Consider the following 23,926-nt stretch of genomic DNA (forward strand, 5'->3'; position numbering starts at 1 on the left):
TCGGTTTTTCCACAGTTTTTATTGGATTTAAAATTCATTTAAGGGATAGACAGATATACAACTAGTTTGATCAGCTACTAATATATTTTGATGTCCCTTTATTTTTGTACCTAAGAGCCAGTTCACTTTTTCTCCATGTTCAATATTTAGCTTTGGTGAGATTTTGCCATGTTCTTCCTCGTCTGTTACTGAAGCATTGGTGTTTCCACCCTGCTTGGTGTAAGTTGCTCGTTTAGTTTTCTTTCTGTGGGTATGTTTTGCAGGACTCTTCTGTTTTTTCTCAACTTCTCTACTCACATCCCATAACATTATCTTCCCATCATTCCCTCCAGTAAGCAGCAAATAGGATTCCGACAGAAAACAGACCTGGGACACCCCCAAGGTGTGGCCCTTAAATCCCAATTCTTGTTCACACTTGACTCCCATCACCCTAAAGATTCGAACCTTACCATCTTCAGCACCACAACTAAAAATATTGCCACATGATGCCACAGAGACAGAGTGGGCTAGAGCAGGATTTAAGAGTTGACCAGGTGATTGTGGGCTTTCCATTTCTTCTGTTTCATCCTCCTGTAAATTTGTAATCCAGAGCGGCCGGGCTTTCTGAAGATTCCATAGCATCACCTTTAAATAAGATGAAATTACAGTTATACAATGTACTAGCCATTTTGCTCAACCACAGTATTTGTCCAGCTTCTAACAAAATCATCAAAGTAGTCTGAGAATGATCAGTTGGATACATTCCCAGCAATATTTAAAAAAACAAATCAGTCTCTACCAGAACATGCCAGTAGAATGCCACCTAAAACTGGACTTAAAGCTAGAATGCAGAAGGGTTGGTAGAATTTACAAAACAAGATCCTAAATAATGATATGAATAGAACTCATTAAAGTGTAATTGCTAAGCAGCTACCAGTTTCCATATCTTTCTATCTCATCATTTCAAGTAAACTGAAGATTATGCTGAGCAGGGTGGCACTGCCTGTAGTCCCAGCTCCTAAGGAGGCAGAAGGATCACGCAAGTCCAGAAGTTCAAAGCTAGCTTGAACAAAATAGTGAGACCCTGTCTAAAAAATAAAACAACAAGGGGAAAAAAAAAAACCCTGCTGATTATGACATTTGTTAATTTTCATCTATGCTTGTTATAAAAAGTCCTAAATAAACTAAATCTAGATTATTGTGGAATGGCTTTCCTTTTCTTTCCCATTACTCAAATTACCAACCCTAGGAACTTACATTTCCCAGTCTCTCTCTCTATCCCATATCTAGTTCCAAATCTTTTTTTTTTTTTTTTTTTTTTTTTAAATTTTTCAGTACTGGGGATTCTACCCATGTCCTCACACATACTAGGAAAGCACTCCATTAATGACCTATATACTCACAGCCCATTTTTATTTTATTTTGAGACAGGGTCTAATTTTCCAAGGCTGGCCTCAAATTTTAGATCCTCCTGCCTCAGCCTCCTGAGTAGCTGGGATTATAGGTGTGCACTACTGCATTTCTTTTTTTTTCTTTTTGAACCATTTATATTTAATTTTATTTTTTTTAATTTTAATTTTGTTATATATGACAACAGGATGCATTACAATTAATATTATACATATAGAGCACAATTTTTCATATCTCTGGTTGTACACAAAGTAGAGTCACATCCTAGGGTAATGATGACCATCACATTCCACCGTCTTTCCTATACATACTGCATTTCTAATCTACTAATTGATATATAATGCTGGATTTTCTGCTTCCAGGGATTTAATTCATCTTTGCTTCTGCCTAATATAACAGCTGGGGAAGAGGAGAAATCTCAAATGTATCTGCTAATTAATTTGACATCCTGGTTTTATATTTGGCTTTTTTGTTATTGTTCCCTACCATGATTTTAGATTTACTAAACTGACTTAAACAAAATGCTAAATAAAACAAGCAAAAAAGCTTTGAGAACTAATTTTACACTATAATATTTAGATTCATCCCCCCCATGTCAATCTATGCTAATCACTAAGACCCACCCCTAGTCCTTTTTTCCCCCCACTAATATGCTTATGAGAATTTTTGGATATTTATTTACTTGTTCTAATTAGTTACACATGTCAACAGAATGCTTTGATTCATTGAACACAAATGGAGTACAGATTTTTCACTTCTCTTGTTGTACACCCTAGTCCTTTTTAATATTTTATTTAGAGACAGGGTCTTGCTGAGTTGCTTAGGGCCTTGCTAAATTGCTGAGGCTAGCTTTGAACTCTCTATTCTCCTACCTCAGCCTCCCGAGCTGCTGGGATTACAGGCCTGTGCCACCGCGCCCAAGAAAGAAAACATTCTTAATCCTTTCAAGAACAGACATTTTATAACTCACATTTTTAATGGACAGTAGGATAAACACAGCCTTGTTTAGATAGTCAAATGAACAGATCTAAACTGATAAGATCATCAGTTATGCTATTAAAAAACCTGAACACAAGGAAACTGACATTACAGAAATCTGCTAGTTTAAGTGGATTGGCAGGTACCCCAGTTCTCATACAGCCCTAGAATGTCAGGACTGTATTTTCTGTCCTCCTAAGACATTAAAACAAACTGCACCAAATGTGTTTTCAGCAGGTGAACATTTTTGTATTTGATATAAATTATCTAAACGTGCTAAATCATTTTAGAGTCTACCAATTTTATAGTTATTTCCAAATACTAATAATTTGGATGGTACCTGCTTAGATATTCCTTTTATGTTTTTTGACCCTCAATCCCTGATGCTGGGGATCAACGCAGGGCCTTATACATGCCAGGCAAGTACTCTACCATTGAGCTACATCCCCAACTCACTTTTTATGTTTCTTTATTTGTCTTAACTGCCAAAGACTCCAAAGCACTTCACGCTCATTTCTCAACCAGCTGTTTGAGCAGTTAACACCCTAAACAGGAGAGCTAGAGATAGTGAAAGAAAAGAATAAAAGTTTGAGGCTTATAGGTCTGTAAAAAGTCAGAGGGAGGGCTGGGGCTGGGGCCAGCAGCCCAGCATTTGCCTCACACCTGTGAGGCACTGGGTTCGATTCTTGGCATCACATGAAAAAATTAACAAAATAAAGATAATTTTTAAAAAGTCAAAGGGAGTGAAAATGGACAACTGGCAAACTGTCAGAAGTGAATGCAAACATATCAAAATGGCCCTGCTCAAAAATTTCCCCCTACTTTGTAGTACTGGAGACTGAACCCAGGGGTGCTCTACCACTAAGCTACATCCCCAATCCTTTTACAATTTATTTTCAGATTGGGTGTCACATTACTGATGCTTGCCTCAAATTTGAGATCCTCCTCCCTCAGCCTCCCAAATTGCTGGAATTAAAGGCATGTGCCACTGTGTCTGGCAGGTCTCTACCTCTTTGAATGCAATTTGCCTAATTATTTAAACCTGTCTAAATAAAAACAAAGACTTTTATAACTTTTATGTTCTTTTACTATCATGTCTATGTTCTTGGGCTCCCCAAAAGCAGGCTATTCTTAAAGTTTAGAATAATACTGGGGCTGGGGATGTGGCTCAAGCAGTAGCGCGCTCGCCTGGCATGCATGCGGCCTGGGTTCGATCCTCAGCACCACATACAAACAAAGATTGTGTCCGCCGAAAACTAAAAAATAAATATTAAAAAATTCTCTCTCACTCTCTCTTTAAAAAAATATATTTAGGGGGCTGGGGATGTGGCTCAAGCGGTAGCGCGCTCCCCTAGCATGCGTGCGGCCCGGGTTCGATCCTCAGCAGCACCACATACCAACAAAGATGTTGTGTCCGCCAAGAACTAAGAAAAAATAAATAAATGTTAAAATTCTCTCTCTCTCTCTGTCCCCCTCTCTCTCTCACTCTCTCTTTAAAAAAAAAAAAAAAAAAAAAAAAAAAAAAAAAAAAAAAAAAAAAAAAAAATTCTCTCTCTCTCTCTCCTCTCTCATTCTCTCTTTAAAAAAAAAAAAAAAAAAAAAAAAAAAAAAAAAAAAAAAAAAATAAAAAAATATATTTATTAGAATAATACTGGACAACCAGGTTTTTTAAAGTAAACTATAGAAAAAGTTTCAACTTTGGTGAAGGAAGGAATTGCTTGAAAACATGGTGGTGGGGCTGCAGCTCAATGGTAGAGAGTACTTGTCTAGCAATGTGCCAGCATTAAATTTGATCCCCAGAATTAAAAAAAAAAAAAAAAGTTGATCTTAGCTACAATTGCTATAAAAAAGACCACTACAAAAGTTAATCTGTAGTGAACTTTTAACATTTTTGCCAGGCAAATCAAAATAGGTTACTACCTAAACCCAACTTTCACAGAATATTTGTTTCCTAGGCTGTTAACTAGCAGCTGCCTTACCACTAAAATGTCTTACCTAGAAGTGGAGGCAAAATGATAAAATTCTGGATGTTCATTCCTCATCTATCTGAAGAGAACGGGTCACCTCTGCATATTTAACTACCATGCCTAGTGAATAATGAATGAGCCAGTGATGAAAAATGGAATAGCTGAAAGATGAAAGAATGACTAGTCAAAAACACACTAAAACTGGCCTCCCTAAAAAAAACCAAAACAGGTATCAACCTGGCTGTGCAGTGCTTCTTCACAACCAAACAGGCAGATTATCACCCCAAGAATAGAGAATGTAGGTTTATAAAGGGTTTTGTCAAAGATCTAGGAGTGGAAAGGAATTTAGAGGTTGTAGAGTAACTGTGCCTCATATAGAATGATCCTCAAGAGTCACTAGAACACTTCGGTAGGGCAATTCTTCATTGATTGGGAATAATCCCAGCACTGCAGGGCATCCACTGACCCCACCACTAGACTCTCCAACTACCGCCCCCCCCCCCCAACTAAATGCTGGTAGCTTAATGAAGCTAGAGATGGCCATTGTAACCACCACCAAATCAGCCTCATGGATTCCTAAGAGATGTACAAGGAGGAGGAGGAAAGGGCAAAGACCACGGACCAGGAAGGTGAAAAGAAAATTCCTTTACTGGTTAATAGAAACAAAGAGTCTTAGCATTAAAAATTGTATATTGGGCTGGGGATGTGGCTCAAGTGGTAATGCGCTCGCCTGGCATGTGCGGGGCGCTAAGTTCGATCCTCAGCACCACATTAAAAAAATAAAGATGTTGTGTCCACTGAAAATTAAAATAAATATTAAAAAAAATTCTCTCTCTTTAAAAAAAACCCTGTATGTTCTTGAGAATACAGCTTCGATGCCTAGAATAGTGTTGGGCACATAAGCCATTTTTAAATAATGACTTTCTAGAGGTCATGTGTTCCTTAAGAATTTTTTTTTAATTTTAATATTTTTATTTTTTAGTTTTTGGCGGACACAACATCTTTGTTTTTTTTGTATGTGGTGCTGAGGATCGAACCTGGGCCACATGCATGCCAGGTGAGCGCGCTACTGCTTGAGCCATATCCCTTGCCCCAGAATTTTATTTTTCTAAAACACACACACACACACACACACACACATTAGTCGTAGGGGGACACACTACCTTTATTTATTTATTTAATGTAGTGCTAAGGATCAAATCCAGTGCCTCACATGTGTTAGGTGAACACTCTACCACTGAGCTACATCCACAGCCCTTTTTATTTTTCATTTTGCTAAGTTACCAGCCTGGCCTCGACTCTGAGAGTCTTTCAAGTAGCTGGGATTACAGTGTATGCCAATGCACCCAGCTCCTATCACATTCCTGATGATATTCTGTTTAAATACCTCAGGTGTCACAGAGAAAAAAAAATAGGGTTTGGAGCCAGAGAGACTAAGGTTTGAATTCTGGTCAGGCAGTAGTATAGACTCTTAATTTCAATTTCAGTTTCCTTATTTATAGAAAAGCAATGATCTGGGAGGGTAAGATTAGAATTAAAACTAATATATGTAAATCAGCAAGCACTAAGTACAACAGAGAAGTCATGATTATTTTCACTTCAGTGATGAGATGTATTTTCTCAAAGAGAAGTGCATCCCAACAAGGGAAAAGTTCAAGCTATACAAAAACTGTTCTATTAATCCAAAATCTGTTTCTCTATGACTTCAGTCATTTAAATTAGCATATTCTGAGGCTAAATCTGTGGCTCAGTGGTAGAGCACTCGCCTGGTGTGTATGAGGCACTGGGTTTGATTCTCAGCACCACATATAAATAAATAAAAGTATAAAAAAAAATTATCATATTCCATTTTCAACCCTCAAGAAAACTAAGCACCTCCAGCTCCCATGTATAATGTGTTTTCTAGATATATCTACTTTCATGGTAGTCTTCCTCTGAATTTGGGCTAACTTGTGATGTTGCTTTCAAAACCCAATGCTCTGATTGTCATCAACGCACACTATTTCATTTAATGTACTCCAGAATTTTTAAGTAAAAACAGAGTCAGGACCTTCAACTTTCCTTTCCTTTCTTTAAAGTGTAACACAGAGTTTGTAGAGAATGTATGGATCAACTCTACCTTCTGCACTTCCCTTTATTTGTTTAGAATCAAATATTTGAATCCTGAGGTTTTAGAAATGTTTTAAAGCATACAGAAAGGATAACTAAAGGATTAATGATTACTTTGTGAATCAAATCTACTAGGTTTTGTCAGTTTAGCATTCAACTTAGAAATAAAGCTTAAGGTTCATAAATGGAGAAGACATGTTAGTACAGAATAGAAAATGCAACTTATTTAGCATGATCAATAACTTGATTCTGGGGCCTGAGTATGTAGCTAGATCATATGCTTAGAATGTACAAAGACCTGGGTTCAGTTCACAGCAGTGCTAAAACAAAACAAAAACAAAAACAAAACAAACAACAACAAAACAACCAACCCAAAACCATCATTTTGCTAGCAAATCACATTTAGAAATTACTCAAGTATTCTTTGCAAAATCATCACCTGCATATCCAGGCCACATGAAACCAGACTCTGAGGCCTGTGAGGTCGAAAAGCTACAGAAGAACAGATATTGGAATGTCTCTTCAGGGATCTGCTAACTTTCTTATTTTCCAAGTCTAGAATTTTGATTGCCCCAGAGTCATCAGCAGAAGCCAGCAGGTTTTCAGTTTCATTCAATGAAAGACAATTGATTTCTTCTTCATTCACATGAAAATGGTCCAAGGAATCTTTGAGGGATCGGACATCCAGTATGCTAATGGTTTCTCCATGTGATGCATAGAGCTTGGTGGGGCAGGATGGAGAAAATAAGACACTGGTAACATCATCAGTCCCTTGGAACTGCATGTGTCCTAAAAGAGTCCCATCTTCACCCCAAATCACGAGATCTCCACCCTCTGCTCCAGAAGCCACTAGCCCGTCTTTACTTGCATTCACGCAGAGAATAGGAGAAGAATGTCCACCAGTCCACTTCACTGCCATAATGGCCCTGAAGACTCTGTGAAAGGGGAAAAAAACTATAATATCATGTTTTATACGAGAACTTGATGGTAGGATACAAATATAATAAGCAGCATTTCATTTAAATTATTTTAAAAAAGACAGCTTAAAGACAATTTTAAAGACATTAAAAGTCAAGTTTATCAAAACCTAGTTGAATGCAGGGCATAATAGTTGAAAGCAGAGGTATACTAGTAGGCATATGCTTAAGTGGGCTTCCCTTACCATCAGGAACCCAAGTAAACTTGATCCTCTATAGTTTTTGTCATGAGACATAAGAATAAACACTAAATATAACTTATTTTAAACTAGAAAAACTTTTTTAAAAAGAGGGCTGCACAATCATCACATTATACTTTTCATCTGGATAATGTTTTTCATTTTTTTGGCATTGGGGATTGATCTAAAGGGATGTTTTAGAGTGTGAAATCTGTGGCCAGTTTCTCCAGGTGTGTATTAGCTGGGTGCCTGGGCAACTTACTGAACCTCTCTGTGACTAATTTTCCATCTCTATAAAGTGAGTATAATAATAACACCCACTTATTTCATATAGTCATTGAGAAAATGAAATGTTAATATATATAAAACACATATAATATTACCCTGAGCACATATAATGAGTACTCAAAAACAAATTCCTATTATTACTTTTCCCATCTTTATTAGGCTGGTCAAAATGGCAACAAATATATTACAACAGTGGTCTCGAAGTGTGTTTCCTATGGCACTTTGTGGACTAGCAGCATCATTATCACTTACGGAACTTGTTAGAATAGAAATCATTGGACCTTACCCTAGGCATATACATCTGCACTTCTGGGGATAGGGCCTAGCAATGTGTTTGACAAGTCTTCCAAGTAATTCTAATGTATGTTAGAATTTTAAAACATGTATTACACTATTAATCATCTGGAGAACTGGTTAAAAATGTGGGCCACTGGGAGACACTGGAGACTTATTAAATAGGCTATTACCAATTTATTCTCAAAATACTCTTCTGATTAGTTTTGGTTTTTTTTACAGATAATAAAACTGAGTCACTGAGCTGGGGTGTAGGTCAGTGGTAGAACTTTTGCCTACCATGCACAAGGCCCTGGGTTCAATTTTTGGCACCACAAAAACAAATAAACAAAAACTCTGAATCTCAGAAATGTTAAGTAATTTGTCCAAGGACACCTGTCTCTTAGGATTTATACATGAAAACCAATATAAAGGGATTCCAAATAGTTAAATAATGAAGAGCTTTTTCTAACAATTCCACTTAACAATAGTTTTGCACTTAACAATAGTTTTATTAGTGTTCTTTGAAAAAAATGACCAAATGCTATTAATAGTTTAGTACAGCTTTTAAATGTATTCACGGATTCTAAAACTATATTAGTATCTACCTGCACTTATACAATAATAGTATGAACATATAAAATTTAGATTTATCCTACTCTAGAAATCTCAGACATACAGACTGGAATTGACACATAATACTGCCCTGTCTCAGCTGTCTACTGCTAAGGTCTAAAAAAGGAAATCAGGACAATTTATACAACTTTAATGGTCAGATGAAAAAAAGAAAACAAATCTATCGGGACAAATTTACTTTTTCATTTCACAGTCCAAGAGAGAAGTTACCAAAGGAAAAACTCCCTGAATTGCTTTATTACTTTCAGATAAGATACTTGAATTTAGCCCAATGGTACAGAGATAAATTCCAATAATGTTTCAAAAAAAATCATTTGAGGGCTGGGGTTTGCCCAGTGGTAGAGCACTCGCCTAGTATGTGTGAAGCACTGGGTTCGGTTCTTAGCACTACATAAAAATAAATAAAATAAAGGTATTGTGCCCAACTAAAAAAAAAAAAATTTTTTTAAATCATTTAAAACAACCTGGTGCCTAAAGTTTGCATTCTCAATACAAAACTGCTTATTTCCTCCTACTTGTAGCCACACTCCTTTATCTCTTTCACATGCACAATCACTAATTAGACTGCAAAAAAAAATTCAGACATATTAGTAATCAAGGTCATAAAATCACATACAGTAATATTCATAAAGAGGATAAAATGGGAGAAAGACAAAACATAAAACTTTTTTTCAGCAAAAGCATTAAATTAGTATATAGAGGAAATTAATTAAACAGACACTGAAACAAAGATCTAAGGGAGACTCTTAGAGAGGAAATGACTCAGAGGGAGGTAAAGAAGCCCTGGTGGTTTGATTTTTGCTGAGAAGTACTTAAATGGTAGTTAAATAATCTTCTGCCATAACAAAGATTCTTGCCAAAAGCTCCATATAAATCAAGAGAAAGGACAAATGACTTATTTTTTTTGTGTGTGCCGAGGATGGAATCCAGGGCCCTGTGCATGCTAAGCACACCATTTACCACTAAGCTACATCCACAGCCCCTTTATGATTTTAAATAAAGGCAGGAACTGTCATAGTCATACTGACACTTCATCTGGCAAAGATGCTTTCCCAACTTAAAATATAAAATTTAAATTAACTACTGAAAAGGCAATTTAAGTCACCAATAATTTTAACTATTAATTCTTAGAGTGTTGATCACTTCTGTACTAAATTAGGGCCTCAATTTTGTGATGGTGAATCAACTTTAATTTAAATCAAGAAGTCTGGCTGGGAGTGGTGATGCATGCATGTAATCCCAGCAATTCGGAAGCCTGAGGCAGGAGGATCACAAATTAGAGGTCAGCCTGCCCTGTACCTTAATGACCCTGTTTCAAAATAAAAAAATAAAAAAGGGCTGAAGAATGTGATTCAGGGGCAGAGCACCCTGGTTTCAATACCGTGTCTTCCCCCCTCCCCCCAAAAGCTTCAGGAAGTCTGTACTCTGATTCTATCATATGCATTTTTTGTGTATGCATACAGGTTTGGCATCCCTACTCGGATTTCAGGTTTTAGGTAAGACAAGAATGAGACAGGATTCTAGTACTTTTATTTCCTCAAATACAATTCTATTCACAGTAGCTCCAAATAAAAAAATGTTGATTGGCAGACAAAAGTTTAGCAGATTTTCTTCCTAATATAATTCTTTTCTGAAATAAATTAATTCAATTTTAAAAGTACATTTGCTTAAGCTCCACCCCAAATTGTGAGAAGTTAGGCAATAAGTGGACATTATGCTTAAAAGCACTATTATAACCAACAATGATGTTTTCTATAAATTTTTCCATAGGAACAAATTGTAACTCTTGTATGAAAACCCACAATATCTAAGAACAGTTCTACCTTAAATTCTAAAATGAATTAAATTTCTAATCTTGAAATCACATGGGTAATATTTACTGGTCACTTGCCTGGTCAGGGGGAAAAAAAAAAAAGATGTATTACTGGAAATGCTAAAAGAAAAAAAAAGCTAAGAAAAACTTAAAAAAATCTATACATTCAAGTGAGGCTTTTAATTTTAGTCAATCAGCATTTGTCATATGGAATATTGATCAGGGATTCAACAAGAGCCTCCAAAACCAACTGATTACTTAGTTTTTTAAATTGTTATTTGGAACTTACCCAAAGACCACTATCGACAAGTGTTAAACAGACCTCTATGGTAGAAGGATAGTAAGAAAAATGTGTTAAATTTGGGTTCAATTAAACAATCCTTCAGGAATGAGTTGTTAGCAAGCTACTGTTTCTTATTTTTCTGACTGGGACTAGAAAGCTTAGTGGAAATAGATTAAGTACCAGTATCCCCACATTCATGTACTAAATCTATAAGTTTCTCTTTTCCTATGCAGTTGCCTAAAAGATCAAGCATGGCAGTTAATATCCTCCTATAAATTACTTTAGATGATAGAGTCCTCCCTTCTAACACTTAATGAGATCATGAAGTGGGTGAGGACAAGGTGTGGTATCTTGAGAGCAACTTGAGGGTGGAGTGCCACAGGTGACAGTTCTAATAGCCAGAGGGCAGAATGAGGGCAATAAACAGGTGGGGAAGGGGAAGGGTGATGAGCAGGTAAAAGATTTGTAAAAAGGAGGAATCTTTTTCTCCCTTGAAATTCTACCTGGGCCACTTGGGGGATGGTCTGCCACTGAAAGTCACCTAAATGATGGACTAGAAAAACATCAAAATTATCTCATGGGATCCTTCAAAGGCTCTACCTCACTGTACTTTCAGACAAAATAAAGTTCAAAGTATAATAAATGAATAATCTTGATTAGCAACACTTTTCTCCAGCCATACCTCCACTAGTCCACTTCTTCAAATGTCCATGCCTCCCCCCTTTTTTAAGAGAAAGGGTTTTGCCATGTGTGGTGGCTCAGGACTGTAATCCCAGTTATTCAGGAGGCTGAGGAAAAGGGCTACAAGTTCAAGGATGGCCTCTACAACTTTTTGACACCTTGTCTGAAAATAAAAAATTAAGAAGGACTAGGATGTAATGTAGCTCAGGGGGTTCAATTGCCAGTCTCTCCCTCCCCCCGCCCTCTCTCACACACACCCCCCCAAAGAAAGAAAAAAGAGATAGGGTTCTGTTACGTTGCCTAGGCTGATTTCAAACTCTTGGGCTCAAGTACTCCTCCTATCTCAGCCTCCAGAGTAGCTGGGACTACATTTGCAGTGCACCACACCTTGTCAGTGCCTTACATCTGTTGATTCTGCACGATTCTTTATCCCCTTCTCTGAGGCATCAACTTTACCTCATTCTTGCAAATTTAAAATAAACATAATTGTCTTTTCAGACAAAAATTGTTATTTGGAACTCAGGAAATACCTTAGCATCACCATTACTATAAACAATAGTCACTGTTCCTTTACAGGTTTGTTTCCTAAAGTTGGTCATGACATGGAGAAATGGGATAGTGGTCAAAATGATTGAAAGGCTGTGACATTGGTATTAGTAAAAACAAAAGCTCAGGGTTACTGAGCTTGGTGAAAAAGATATCTGGAAGAAGGAACCGGAAATAAACAAGTTATTACATAACAGAAGGGATGGAGGTTGTAGTTCTTGTTTTCATTAGAGAACAAGAAATTATACACAGGAAGTTTCAGACAAGATTTCTTACTACATAAAGATTGCAAGACACTGAAGGTGACTACTAAGGGAATCTGTGAACCCTACTATTAAAAATAATTACCAGCTTTGAATTGTCTTGAGGATTATATAAAAACCAGAGTAGAGGGCTAAGGATGTAGCTCAGTAGTAGAGTACTTGCATAAGTGCCACCAAGGCCTTGAATTCGATCCCTGGTACTGCACAACAAAAAACAAAAACGATGTAAAAGAACTAGTATGGAGCCAGGCTCACGCTGTGACTATTGTTCTTTTCCTATGTGTTCTTTAAAGGCTGTCAGAAAACGGTTGGGGTCCTCTAGGAAAACGTACTATGACCAAATAATGCTGAAATTCTTTTCCTTCCACGAAACCATCTGTAATATGGTCACCATGTCATTCTCTCTATTGGATTGTTTAATTAAAAATTAATGCCTTAAGGGCTGGGGTTATAGCTCAGTGATAGAGCGCTTGCCTCGCACATGTGAGGCATTGGGTTCGGTCCTCAGCACCACATAAAAATAAAGTAAGTAATAAAGTAACAAAACAACCCCCAACACATTGCCTTAATCTACGAAGCAGTGGATCTGGGAATACCACATTTTATCCAAAAAATACGGCACCTATTTAGTTCGCAAACGGCACTTTGAAGTTATCCAAATTTTCGGGGGGCGGCGTCAGGAGGGTATTCAAATGTAGCCAGGTATTCTAACGTAGAGGGTATTCAAATGTACTTTTGGAGCGCACGGTGGGTCAGAAATTCTGGTTAAGTATCGATATTTAAGAACAAGAGGGCCTGACCAGGAAAGGACCGCCTCAGCCGCCGAAGGTACAGAAACGGATCAAATCAGACGAGGAAAAGACGGCTCCAGATACCCAAGGTAAAGAAAAAGGATCCAACTCAAACCGAATGTGCATCGCTAGGAACTGGCTGGCAGGAAAAGAGAAGTTTCATACGTTAATTTGGAGACTTAACAGGAACCAAATGCTACGGGAAAACTTCCCAAGCAAAAGGGCCCAAGAGAGCGGACTCGCAGCCACTAGAGCAAAAAGAGCTTGAAAAGGTACCGGAGCGCAACCCAGAACCCACCCGCACCAGCCTCCTACCTGCGTTCCCCTTCTCCTCCTGGGCTCCTAGTGATGACCTCATCAGCCGCGTCCAATCCCATTAAGCGTAGAACGCGAGGCGCCTCAGCCGAACAGTCACATCCGGGGCCGAGAGGAACAGCTAGCGAGCGGGGCGTGCGCCCTTGCTTCGTGCCCTCAACCCGCATGGCGGAGCCACCGGCGCGCCTCGAGGAGGCTGGGCGAGTCGGGCGGTTTCGGCGCCCGCACTGAGCCGCGGGGGAGGGGCAGGGGACGCCCGTGCAGCCGGTGCTTCTGCCCTCAGTGAGGCGGGGCGCGCAGCGGACGCCCCCGGGCAGGGGCGGGAGTGGTGGAGGCGCCGGCGGTTGGCCCTGAAAGGGGCGGTGAGCGAGCTGCTCCGGTCTCAAGGCGAGGCTTGGCCTCCCGCGCAGAGACGGGGGAAAGCGGCGGAGGCGGCGGCCCTCGGGCCGGCTGGTGAGGTGATGGCGGCGCCGGGCCCGGGGGCTGGGGCAGCCTCGGGCGGCGCTGGCTGTAGCGGTGGCGGCGCGGGCGCAGGCTCCGGGTCCGCGGGACTCGGGGGCCGGCTGCCCAGCCGGGTGCTGGAGTTGGTGTTCTCCTACCTGGAGCTGTCGGAGCTGCGGAGCTGCGCCCTGGTGTGCAAGCACTGGTACCGTTGCCTACACGGCGATGAGAACAGCGAGGTGTGGCGGAGCCTGTGCGCCCGCAGCTTGGCAGAAGAGGCTCTGCGCACGGACATCCTCTGCAACCTGCCCAGCTACAAGGCCAAGGTGAGGGAACCCCGGGTCACACTACTGCCCTTAGTCCAGTCTTCCGCGCTGCTCTCTGTGCTTTCTTTAAGCTTCTGAGTCACACGCCTCGTCTCACCATCCCGCCTTTCCACCGCTCCTTCCTCACATTCCCCCTCCATAAAGATCCTCTTTTCTTTTGGATTGAAGTTGTGCTGCTTAACCCACCCGACTTTCGTGTCCACTTTTAAAAGATTGGATGGTTTCCCACCACTTGTATCAATCACTCGTTCTACTTTTCAACCCTCTTTCCTCTTGAGGACGGACCATCAACTATTGTTCCTTAAAATACTCTGATCTTATTTTTCTCCTTGGTCTCCATATAGACTTTCATAAGATAATTTTGCTTTAATATGGGCTTAGTGTCTGAGATCTTTGCATTCATTTAATCTCTTCCAAGCTCTGATTTATAATCACATTTTCTTTATACCCCTTTCATTGAATTTCCAGCTTACAAGTGTGCACTGCTAACTAAAGACACAGAACATCATTCCATCCGCACCAGATAATTGTCCTAATACTGCCTTGTGCTACTGTTATTGACTTCTTCCTTGCTAACTTTTTCATAGTTCTACCTTGATGTTTCTCTTCTGTTCCATTTGTCATCTAACATGCCAGTTCCAGTTTTTGCTGCTTCCTTTTCTTCCCCCTAGATTCTTGTCCATATTCCTGTTACCTTCATAATAGAAAATAAAAATGCCAAGTAACAGGTTGAGGTAGGGCCCCAAGGTTTCTCCAGGACATATAAACAAGGGATCCAGAGATGGATAGCAGCTTTTTCTTTTCATTTTCTTTCTTATTATTTTTTCTGTCTGATACTGGAGATTGAACCCAGGGGTGCATCACTTCCAACCTACATTTTCTAGCCCTTTTAATTTTTTTGTATTTTGGGACAGAATCTTGTTAAGTTGCTGAGGCTGGTCTCATACCGTAATTCTCCTGTCTCAGCCTCCGGAGTAGCTGGAATTATAGGCAAATAAGAGAGTGCAGAAGATTGCAATTCTGTTCTACTTTGCCTGATAAATGTATGAGTTTCATGAGTGGTTTTTTGTTTGTTTTTAATTTTTAAAGTTTATTTTTGCTTATATTAAGATTTTTTTGATAATTTACTTCTAATAGATATGTATCTTACAAATATTAGATAATGTGTTCATGTGAGTCAAGCTTCAATGAAAGCACAATGATATAAAGCCAGGTCTTCCCTTGGGCCCTTTCTTGAAGCCAACCAGTTCCCCTCCTTGGAGACAACCTGTGTTACTATTTGGTTTGTATTCTTCATGCATTTAGGTATTCCAGGCTTGTACTACTAATCATAGGTTCTTTTAGATGTTACAGGACCATTTTTAAATGTCTTAAGGATGAAAGATTAGTTCAGAAGAAGTCAGATACTGTCTACTAGGGAAGTCATTGAGTAGAAAATTGGAGGTTTGAAGTTGAGGTTTTATTGAGCCGAATTTTAAAGATGAGATGGATTTGGATATCCTATGAGGAGGAAGTATTTTGAACAGAAGGTGAACAAGAGGAAATCAGAGGTACCGTGCTTAATTTTGCAGATGTAATGGTGAATAAAAATACCCCACAAACTCAGAAAGGGGGGAATCTCATGAAAATCAAAAGGAGATCAGTTTAATAGAGGAAAGGGAGCAGGCAGTGGGGAGGGGAGGAAAGGAGAAGTACAAGGGAGTGATATTGGCTAAATTATATTGCTGTATTGTGTCCATGTATAAATAATGTAACAATAAATCCTACCATTATGTACAAATCTAATTTACCAATAAAAAATGTGGAGGGAAATAAGTTATGATAAAATTAGGGGAGGGGGGAATAAAGACAGAATCCTTAAAAAAAAAAAAGCAAACTCTTATGAATGCCTTGTCTTATGGAGTTTACAGTCTAGTCGGGGAATATTGCATCTGATAAGTACCATGAAGGAGAGACACATGGAGTTCTGAGATTCAGTTATGGGAGAATTTGACATAGGTCGGAGGTCAGGGAATGCTTTCTTCATAGGAAGTGATGCATGAACTGAGATCAGAAGAATAAAGATAAATAGGCCAAGGGGAGAGAGAAGAGCCATTTAAGAGAATCTGATGAGTATAAGGGACAGAAAATATATGTCTATGTGGCTGGAGCATAGAGAGCAAGCTGGTTTGAGATAAGATGGAAGAAGTGGACTGGGGCCAGATATAGGGAAGCCATTTCAAATTGTAATCAGGAGGAATTTAGGGATATGGGGATTAATGTTATGATTATTTTGCATTTTTGGGAGATATTTCTGGCATTAATATGTAGGAGAGGTAGGTGGAGGGACCTTAGAGATATGATAGACAAAAAAATTAGAAAGTAGATAGCGAAGGAGATGGAGTGAAATTAATAGGTTTAGGAAGGTAAATCTGCAGAATTTGGCAATAGATTTGAAACGGATGAGAAAGAGGGAGGTGCCAAGGATGACTCTTAGGTATCTGGCTTACATAATAATAAGTTTGGCTAGGTTTAGAGGACTGGCAACAAACAAGTTCATTTGGGGTAGATTAGAATTTATGGTGTTTTTGAGAAATCAGCAATTACAGGTAGGTAGCTGTTAAAGGCTCTAGCTAGAGTAAATGTCTAGGTTAAAAATATAAAACAGTTCAGTTATATTGAATGAATGAATGAAGAGGAATATGATTATAAACATAAGCTGGACTGGATATATCATGAAATGAGCCTTTTGAAATATAGCTTTCAGTATATTGTTTGAACTTTGTTCTATAGTTGGAAAACCCATAGAAGTTTGACTGGAAGAGTGACAAAATAAAAGCTGTGCTTTAAAGAGACTAGGCCATCTGGGCACAATGTCACATGCCTATACTGAGGAGACTGAGGCAGGAGGATTACAAGTTCAAGATAAGCCTGGGCAACTTAGACCCTGTCTCAAAATAAAAAGGGCTGGGGGTATAACTTAGTGGTAGAGTGCCCCTGGGTTCAATCTCCAGTACCACAAAAATAAAGACAGGGGGCCATAAGATGAACTGAAGAGGGCAGAGGTTAGTGCACATACCAGAAATACAGTATAGAGGAAAGAAGTAGATGACTGGGAGAGCTATCATAAACAACAAATCCATGTAGATGGGCAGCTAACTGGGTGAGTGGGGTAAGGAGCAGAGTCAAGTAGAATTTCTGAGGAGCCTGAATAACTCGAAAGGATTGAAACAGATTTGGGATAACTACAATTGAAAAGTATTAAAGTTTGTCCGTCTATTTGGTTTTCTCCTTCTTTTTTTTCTTTTCCTTTTTAAAATTTGCTTGTTTGTTTGCTGAGAATCAAACTCAGGCCTCATGCATGCTTGGCACATGGTCTGCTAACACATCTAATCCCAGCAGTTTTCTTTCTTTTTAAAATTTTGTTCTTTTTAGGGGCTGGAATGTGGCTCAAGCGGTAGCGCACTCGCCTGGCATGCGTGTGGCCTGGGTTCGATCCTCAGCACCACATACAAACAAAGATGTTGTGTCTGCCGAAAACTAAAAAATAAATATTGAAAAATTCTCTCTCTCTCTCTCTTAAAAAAAAAAATTGTTCTTTTTAGATAGGAGTTTTCTTTTTAAAAATTCATGTTTTACATGTCACCAAATAGCATTAGTTAGTCCCATAATACTTGTCATCTGATTGTCTAAATTTCAGATTTAAACTAGGTCTTAAAGCTATTTACTATAATGTAAAATCCAAGTTGTTATGAGACTGAGACAGAAGCTATGGATTGTTTTATTTGGTATTTTTCCATTTCATCTGGATTTTTTCAGTATCCATTTCTATTAGACAATATAATGATACCGTTAATCACTTCTAAAAAGAAAATAATTTTCTTAATATAAAATATGCAGTGTTCTAATTTCTGATTCTCAAATTTTATTATTATGGTTTATTTAATTTATATAAGGCTATCATGTTAATTGTGTCTCTTTAGGCTGTTTTAGTATACAGATTGACTCTGCATCTTTTTTTAATATATATATATTTTTTTAGTTGTAGTTGGGCACAATACCTTTATTCCATTCATTTATTTTTATGTAGTTCTGAGGATCAAACCCAAGGCTCCTGTGCATGCTAGAGCCCCTGTGCATGCTAGGCAACTGCTCTACCACTGAGCCACAATCCCAGCCCCATGCATCTTAACATCTCATCCCTGCAACTTCTTTGTCATGAGATTGGATTTTGCTGATTTCATGGTATTGTTTAGCATGTTCTTCTGTCCCCCGTATTTACTACAGAAATTTGATAAATTTAGATTAGATTTTTTTTGGGGGGGGCAAGATACTTTTACTAGAATCAAGTGGTTAGAGGTACGTTAGAAAGTAAAATCTATATAATTAAGTGTTGTATGATATAGACAATGGTGGATAGGAATTCAGAAGAGAAAGAGATTCGATGGCCTTGGTTAAGAATAGCTTCATGGAGGTGGTGTTAGAGAATGCGTAGGATGAGGCAAGCAGAAAGGATACAAGGAAAGTAGAAAAGGAAATAAGAATCTAATCTGGAGATCTTCAAAAGCCAGGCAGAGGAGCTGTACACCTATAATCCCAGCAACTTGGAATGCTAAGGCAGGAAGATCACAAGTTCAAAGTCAGCCTTAGCAATTAAGCGAAGCCCTAAGCAACTTAGTGAGACCCTGTCTCAAAATAAAAAATAAAAAGGCCCTGGGTGTGGCTCAGTAGGTAAGCGCCCATGGGGTCAATCCCTGGTACCCTACTCCCCTGTAGAAAAAAAAAAAAAAGCCAGGCAGAAGAATTTGCAATTGATATGGTACTAAATATGGAACTGTTAAAGGTTATTAACTAGGGTGAGATGCAATAAAGATGCTGTTTTAGAAAGACAGGCCTGGAAAGAATTCATGGTGAAGGACTGGAGAATTTAAGGAGGCAGAGGAATGGTGGCCAATAAAAAGAATATAATTGGGGATCACTACAGTAAAATAGGAAGATGTCACAGAAATTAGAGGAAGAGGTTATTAATTGATCAGTATGACAAAGAGAATAAAGATAGAAAAAAAAGCAGCTGGAATTTGTGAGACTTGAAGAATAAGCATAGGGATTGAACCCAGGGGTACTTAACCACTGAGCCACATCCCCAGTCCTTTTATTTATTTATTTATTTATTTGTTTGTTTGTTTGTTTGTTTGTTTGTTTGTAATTACTGAAGGATCCTATTGTTAACTGCTCTTAAAGACTATCTCTTTATAAAAAAGTCTACTGCTTGAGTTTAGATGTTATCTAGGAGATTATTTGATTTGGAAAAATCAGAGTGGTCATGTCTTAGTATATGAGTTATACCTAGAAAATAAACTAAGGACCTAAGGTAGTTTGTGGCTAATAAAATTTTTATAAATTATAGAGCTGCTATAACTAAGGTCTTTATTTTGTATATTATTTATACATATACAAACGTGTTGACATGCAAATATATGTGTACATGTATTTATGCATAAATATATATTTACACATTTATATATACACATATGTTTTATACAAATATGTGTGTGTGGTGCTGGGTATTGAACCCACAGCTTTGCACATGCTAGGCAAATGTTCTATCACTGATCTATATTCCCAGCCCTAAAATATAATTGTTTTCCATGGCATCATTGCTAATATCAAAAAATTTTTTTTTAATTTTGTTTTAGTTGTAGATGGACACAATACCTTTATTTTATTTGTTTATTTTTTTGTGGTGCTGGGGATTCAACTCATTGCTTCATGCATGCTAGGCAATTGCTCTACCACTGAGCCACAACCCTAGCCCCTGAAAAAAAAATTTTAAACATTTATTTATTTATGTATTTTTAGTTTTAGGCGGACACATTACTTTGTTTTTATGTGGTGCTGAGGATCGATCCCGGTGCCTCACACATACTAGGCGAGCGCTCTACCACTGAGCCACAGCCCCAGCCCCCCTGAAAAATTTTTTATATAAAAAGATCAAATATAAGCAAAAGCAGAGAAAACAGTTTGAGCTTCCCTATACCATCACCAGGCTTTACCAGTGACCAGTGACAAATCTATGGTCATGTTTACCTCATGCACTCTCCCACTCCTGAGTATTTTAAAGCAAATCTTAGATATCATTATTTCTTTTCTTTTTTTTTTTTTTTTTTTAGTTTTTGGCAGACACAACATCTTTGTATGTGGTGCTGAGGATCGAACCCTGGCCGCACGCATGCCAGGCGAGCATGCTACCGCTTGAGCCATATCCCCAGCCCCTAGATATCATTATTTCATCCATAAACACTTCGGTATTATCTCTAATGATATAAGGATTCTTGTTTTTTTTTTTTTTTAATGTTTTAAGAAGTCCATTTGGAGAAATACTGTAATTTGAAATTTGGTCAGTAATGAAACATTTTGCAGTAATTCTGTTTATGTATTTATATGTATAGGTATGTACATATTTATTTTAAGAGACAGGGTTACTGTGGTTAGGTTGCTATATTGCCCATACTGGTCCTGAATTCTTGGGCTCAATTGATTCTCCCACTACCTCCCAAGTAGCTGTAGGCATGCTCCAGTGTCTGGCTCCAGTTGGTGGGGGAGGTGTACGTGTGTTACTAGTGATGGAACCCAGGATTTCTGTACCACTGAGCTATGTCCCCAGCCCTTTTTATTTTTTATTTTAAGAAAGGGTCTTGCTAAGTTGCAAAGACTGGCCTCGGACTTGCAATCTCCTGCTTCAGCCTTCAGAGTTGCTGGAATTACAGGCATGTGCTACTATACCACCACACTTTGCATTTGGCAGTTATCTTAATGTTATGCAATGTTTTATGTTAGTATCCCATCCTGAAACTTTAGCCATTATTTGGAATACTTATTATGTTATTTAAAAATATATAAACTTATTTTTTAGAAACATATAGTCTGAAGTTTGGGTATTTCTCAGTGTTTAAGAAAAATCAAATTTCTTTTTCTTTGGTCTATTTCTTGTCTTTTTAGGTACGTGCTTTCCAACATGCCTTCAGCACTAATGACTGCTCCAGGAATGTCTATATTAAGAAGAATGGCTTTACTTTGCATCGAAACCCTATCGCTCAGAGCACTGATGGTGCAAGGACCAAGATCGGTTTCAGTGAGGGCCGCCATGCATGGGAAGTGTGGTGGGAGGGCCCTCTGGGCACTGTGGCAGTGATTGGAATTGCTACAAAACGGGCCCCCATGCAGTGCCAAGGTTATGTGGCATTGCTGGGAAGCGACGACCAGAGCTGGGGCTGGAATCTGGTGGACAATAATCTACTACATAATGGGGAAGTCAATGGCAGTTTTCCACAATGCAACAATGCACCAAAATACCAGGTGAGAAACTGTTTTCAGGTGTGGGCCTTTGTCCAATCACACCTTAATTTGTTTTAGGCTTATAAATTTTTATATAATTTTAAAGTAAAAGGTATATATGATGTATCTCAATATCTGTTAATGCATATTCCACCATAAACAACTCATCTTTGTTCTAGATTGAGGATTGGGAAACATTTTCTGTACAAAGTCATAAAGTAAGTATTTTAGGCTTTGCAGTCAATACAATCTCTATCACAGCTTTCAACCGTTGTTATAGCACAAATGAGCTGTAGATAATATATGAACAAATGAACATGACTGTGTTCTAATAAGATCTTATTTATGGGCTGCAGGACAGATTTGGCCCAGGGATTATAGTTTGTGAGTTCTTGATCAAGATTTCATCTTTCCTATATCATGGCATATCCAAATTATTGTTTTCTACGTATCTCAGCTCAACAAATGCACCTATGTACCTACACATGCATACTCACCCTCTGCTAGCTACTTATTAATCTGTGGATTCAAAACCCTTGGAGGTGTCAATAATTTCTAGAGACAGACAAGTTCAGACAAACTGCTAGAGTTTTTAATTCTTTTCACCTTAGCCTTAAGGCATACTCATTTTATTCTGGAGTCAAAGTTATAATTACTATTTCTAAAAGCCTTATTACTATAGATGTGATAGAGTATAAAACACAGTAATCTGATAAGAAATTAGAAGTCTTATGGAACTATAGATTCCATATTTCAGAGCCATGTGTAGCTTGAAATCTGTAGTCTCATTGATGACCTATCAGGCATACTAAAGTAGAAAAACTAAAAACGTATTCCATTTCCTGAGTTATAAAACCTGGAAGTATTTTATTTTATTTTATAGAATTCTTTCCTCATTGTCTTTTTATGTTCTGCAAATACCCTACATAGAAGGGTGTCTGGATTTCATAATCACCAAAGATAAACTCCTGTCACTACCTTTGCAGTAATTTTATAATGATAATTCTTCAAGTGTTTTTCAGAAACATATTCTGTTTTATTTTTTTTCAATTTTCTTTTTCAATTTACTAACTTGTTTAATTCCCATGTATGACCTATTTTGAGGAATGTTTCATGTGTGCCTAGAAAGAATATAAACTGATGGAATATTCTATGATAGGTCAAGTTGGTCGATAGGGTTCAAGTCTTCTGTATTGTTACTGATTTTTCTTTTTTTCTGTTCTTATACTGAGAGAAGTATTGAAATCCTAAACTACACTTGCTACCTTGTTTATTCTTTCCTTTCTGTCAGCTTTGCTTCATAGATTTTTGGGCTCTGTTATTGGATGAATGTACATTTTTAAATGTTATATCTTTCTGTCTAATTAGTTCTTTTGTAGTCATGAAATGACCTTTGACTGTTCAGATTCCTTTAAATCTGTTTTGTCTGGTTTTAATATAACCTGTCCAGTTTTCTCATGTTTACTATTTTGCAAAGGGCTCCCTGGTGCCCTTTTCTTTCTTGTATTAAAGTGGGTCTCCTACGTAGCATGTGGTATTGATTTTTATCTAACCCAGTCTCATAATCTCTGCTTTCTAGTGTTTAGTTCATTTATATTTAATGTAATTATTGGACTGCTTGATAATGTCCTTGTCTCTGTGTCTATGAACTTATGTACACACATGTACAGACACACACACACACACACACAGGCTTGTTTCTCTATGTTCTTTGGATTAGATCATTTCTGTTGCAACATCTTCAAGTTTGTTGCTTCTTTTTCCTGCCATCTCAACTGCTATTGAACTAGGCTAATGAGTTTTGGTTATATTATACTCTTTAACTCTAGACTTTTCATTGAATTTCTTTCTTATTTATTTATTTTTGTAACTGGAGATTGAACCCAGGGTTGTTTTTACTAAATTGCTGAGGCTGGCCTCAAGTTTGCTATCCTTCTGTCTCAGCCTCCTAAACGGCTGGAATTACAGGAGTGTGTCACCATGCCAAGCTGGTTTCTTTATTTAGAGTTTGCTTTTCTCTTTGAGATTTTCTGCTTATTCACTACTAAATACTATTTTATCCTTTGGACACATTTAAGATAGCTACTTTGAAGTCTTTGCCAAATGTAACACATAGGCCTACTTGGAGTCAGTTTCTGCTGACAAACCCCCTACCCGCAACCTCCTTTTCTTTTCCTACAAAGTCATTTTTTTTTGTTGAAACTGGAATGTAGGTAATATGTTTTATTATTTACAAAACTCTGGAATGTTTTGTTTTTCTAGAAACTTGTTTTATTCTCTGAAGAGTGTAGGTTTTCTTATAATGGTAAGTATTTAATTTACCTGGACTCAAACCATAAACTTGATCTTCCACGTGG

General features: G+C 38.0%; 2 protein-coding genes across 3 annotated transcripts in view; one reads left to right on the forward strand and one right to left on the reverse strand.

Moving 5' to 3' along the window:
• Positions 1 to 13,634, reverse strand: Wdr53 (WD repeat domain 53). 2 transcript variants are annotated; one of them, XM_005340288.5, is made up of 3 exons: positions 13,489 to 13,634; positions 6,883 to 7,378; positions 1 to 624 (listed from the first exon to the last, which is right to left on the reverse strand). In XM_005340288.5, exons 1-3 carry the CDS (start codon positions 13,548 to 13,550, stop codon positions 28 to 30), a joined length of 1,155 nt encoding a protein of 384 aa, XP_005340345.3. In that variant the 5' UTR covers positions 13,551 to 13,634; the 3' UTR covers positions 1 to 27. The 2 variants fall into 2 exon arrangements, with proteins under 2 accessions (XP_005340345.3, XP_040126172.1); XM_040270238.2 differs by lacking the exon at positions 13,489 to 13,634 and adding an exon at positions 13,183 to 13,447.
• Positions 13,586 to 23,926, forward strand: part of Fbxo45 (F-box protein 45) — a 15,505-nt gene continuing 5,164 nt past the window's right edge. Inside the window, exons 1-2 of the mRNA XM_021720187.3 lie at positions 13,586 to 14,255; positions 21,234 to 21,590. Coding sequence (XP_021575862.2) covers positions 13,950 to 14,255; positions 21,234 to 21,590 — 663 coding nt within the window. The 5' untranslated portion in view covers positions 13,586 to 13,949. The remainder of the gene's footprint in view (positions 14,256 to 21,233; positions 21,591 to 23,926) is intronic.

This window comes from Ictidomys tridecemlineatus, chromosome 3, assembly GCF_052094955.1.
Source record: "Ictidomys tridecemlineatus isolate mIctTri1 chromosome 3, mIctTri1.hap1, whole genome shotgun sequence".
In the NCBI taxonomy this organism is placed as follows: Eukaryota; Metazoa; Chordata; class Mammalia; order Rodentia; family Sciuridae; genus Ictidomys; species Ictidomys tridecemlineatus.

Bases quoted from the DNA above. Each gene is read 5' to 3' on its own strand.
- Wdr53 (XM_005340288.5), bottom strand. From the start codon at position 13,550: ATGGGATTGGACGCGGCTGATGAGGTCATCACTAGGAGCCCAGGAGGA. The intron at 7,379-13,488 runs GTAGGAGGCTGG...CCCCTTTCACAG, and splicing joins GGAGGAGAAGGGGAACGCAG to AGTCTTCAGGGCCATTATGG. The intron at 625-6,882 runs GTGATGATTTTG...TCTTATTTAAAG, and splicing joins CATGTGGCCTGGATATGCAG to GTGATGCTATGGAATCTTCA.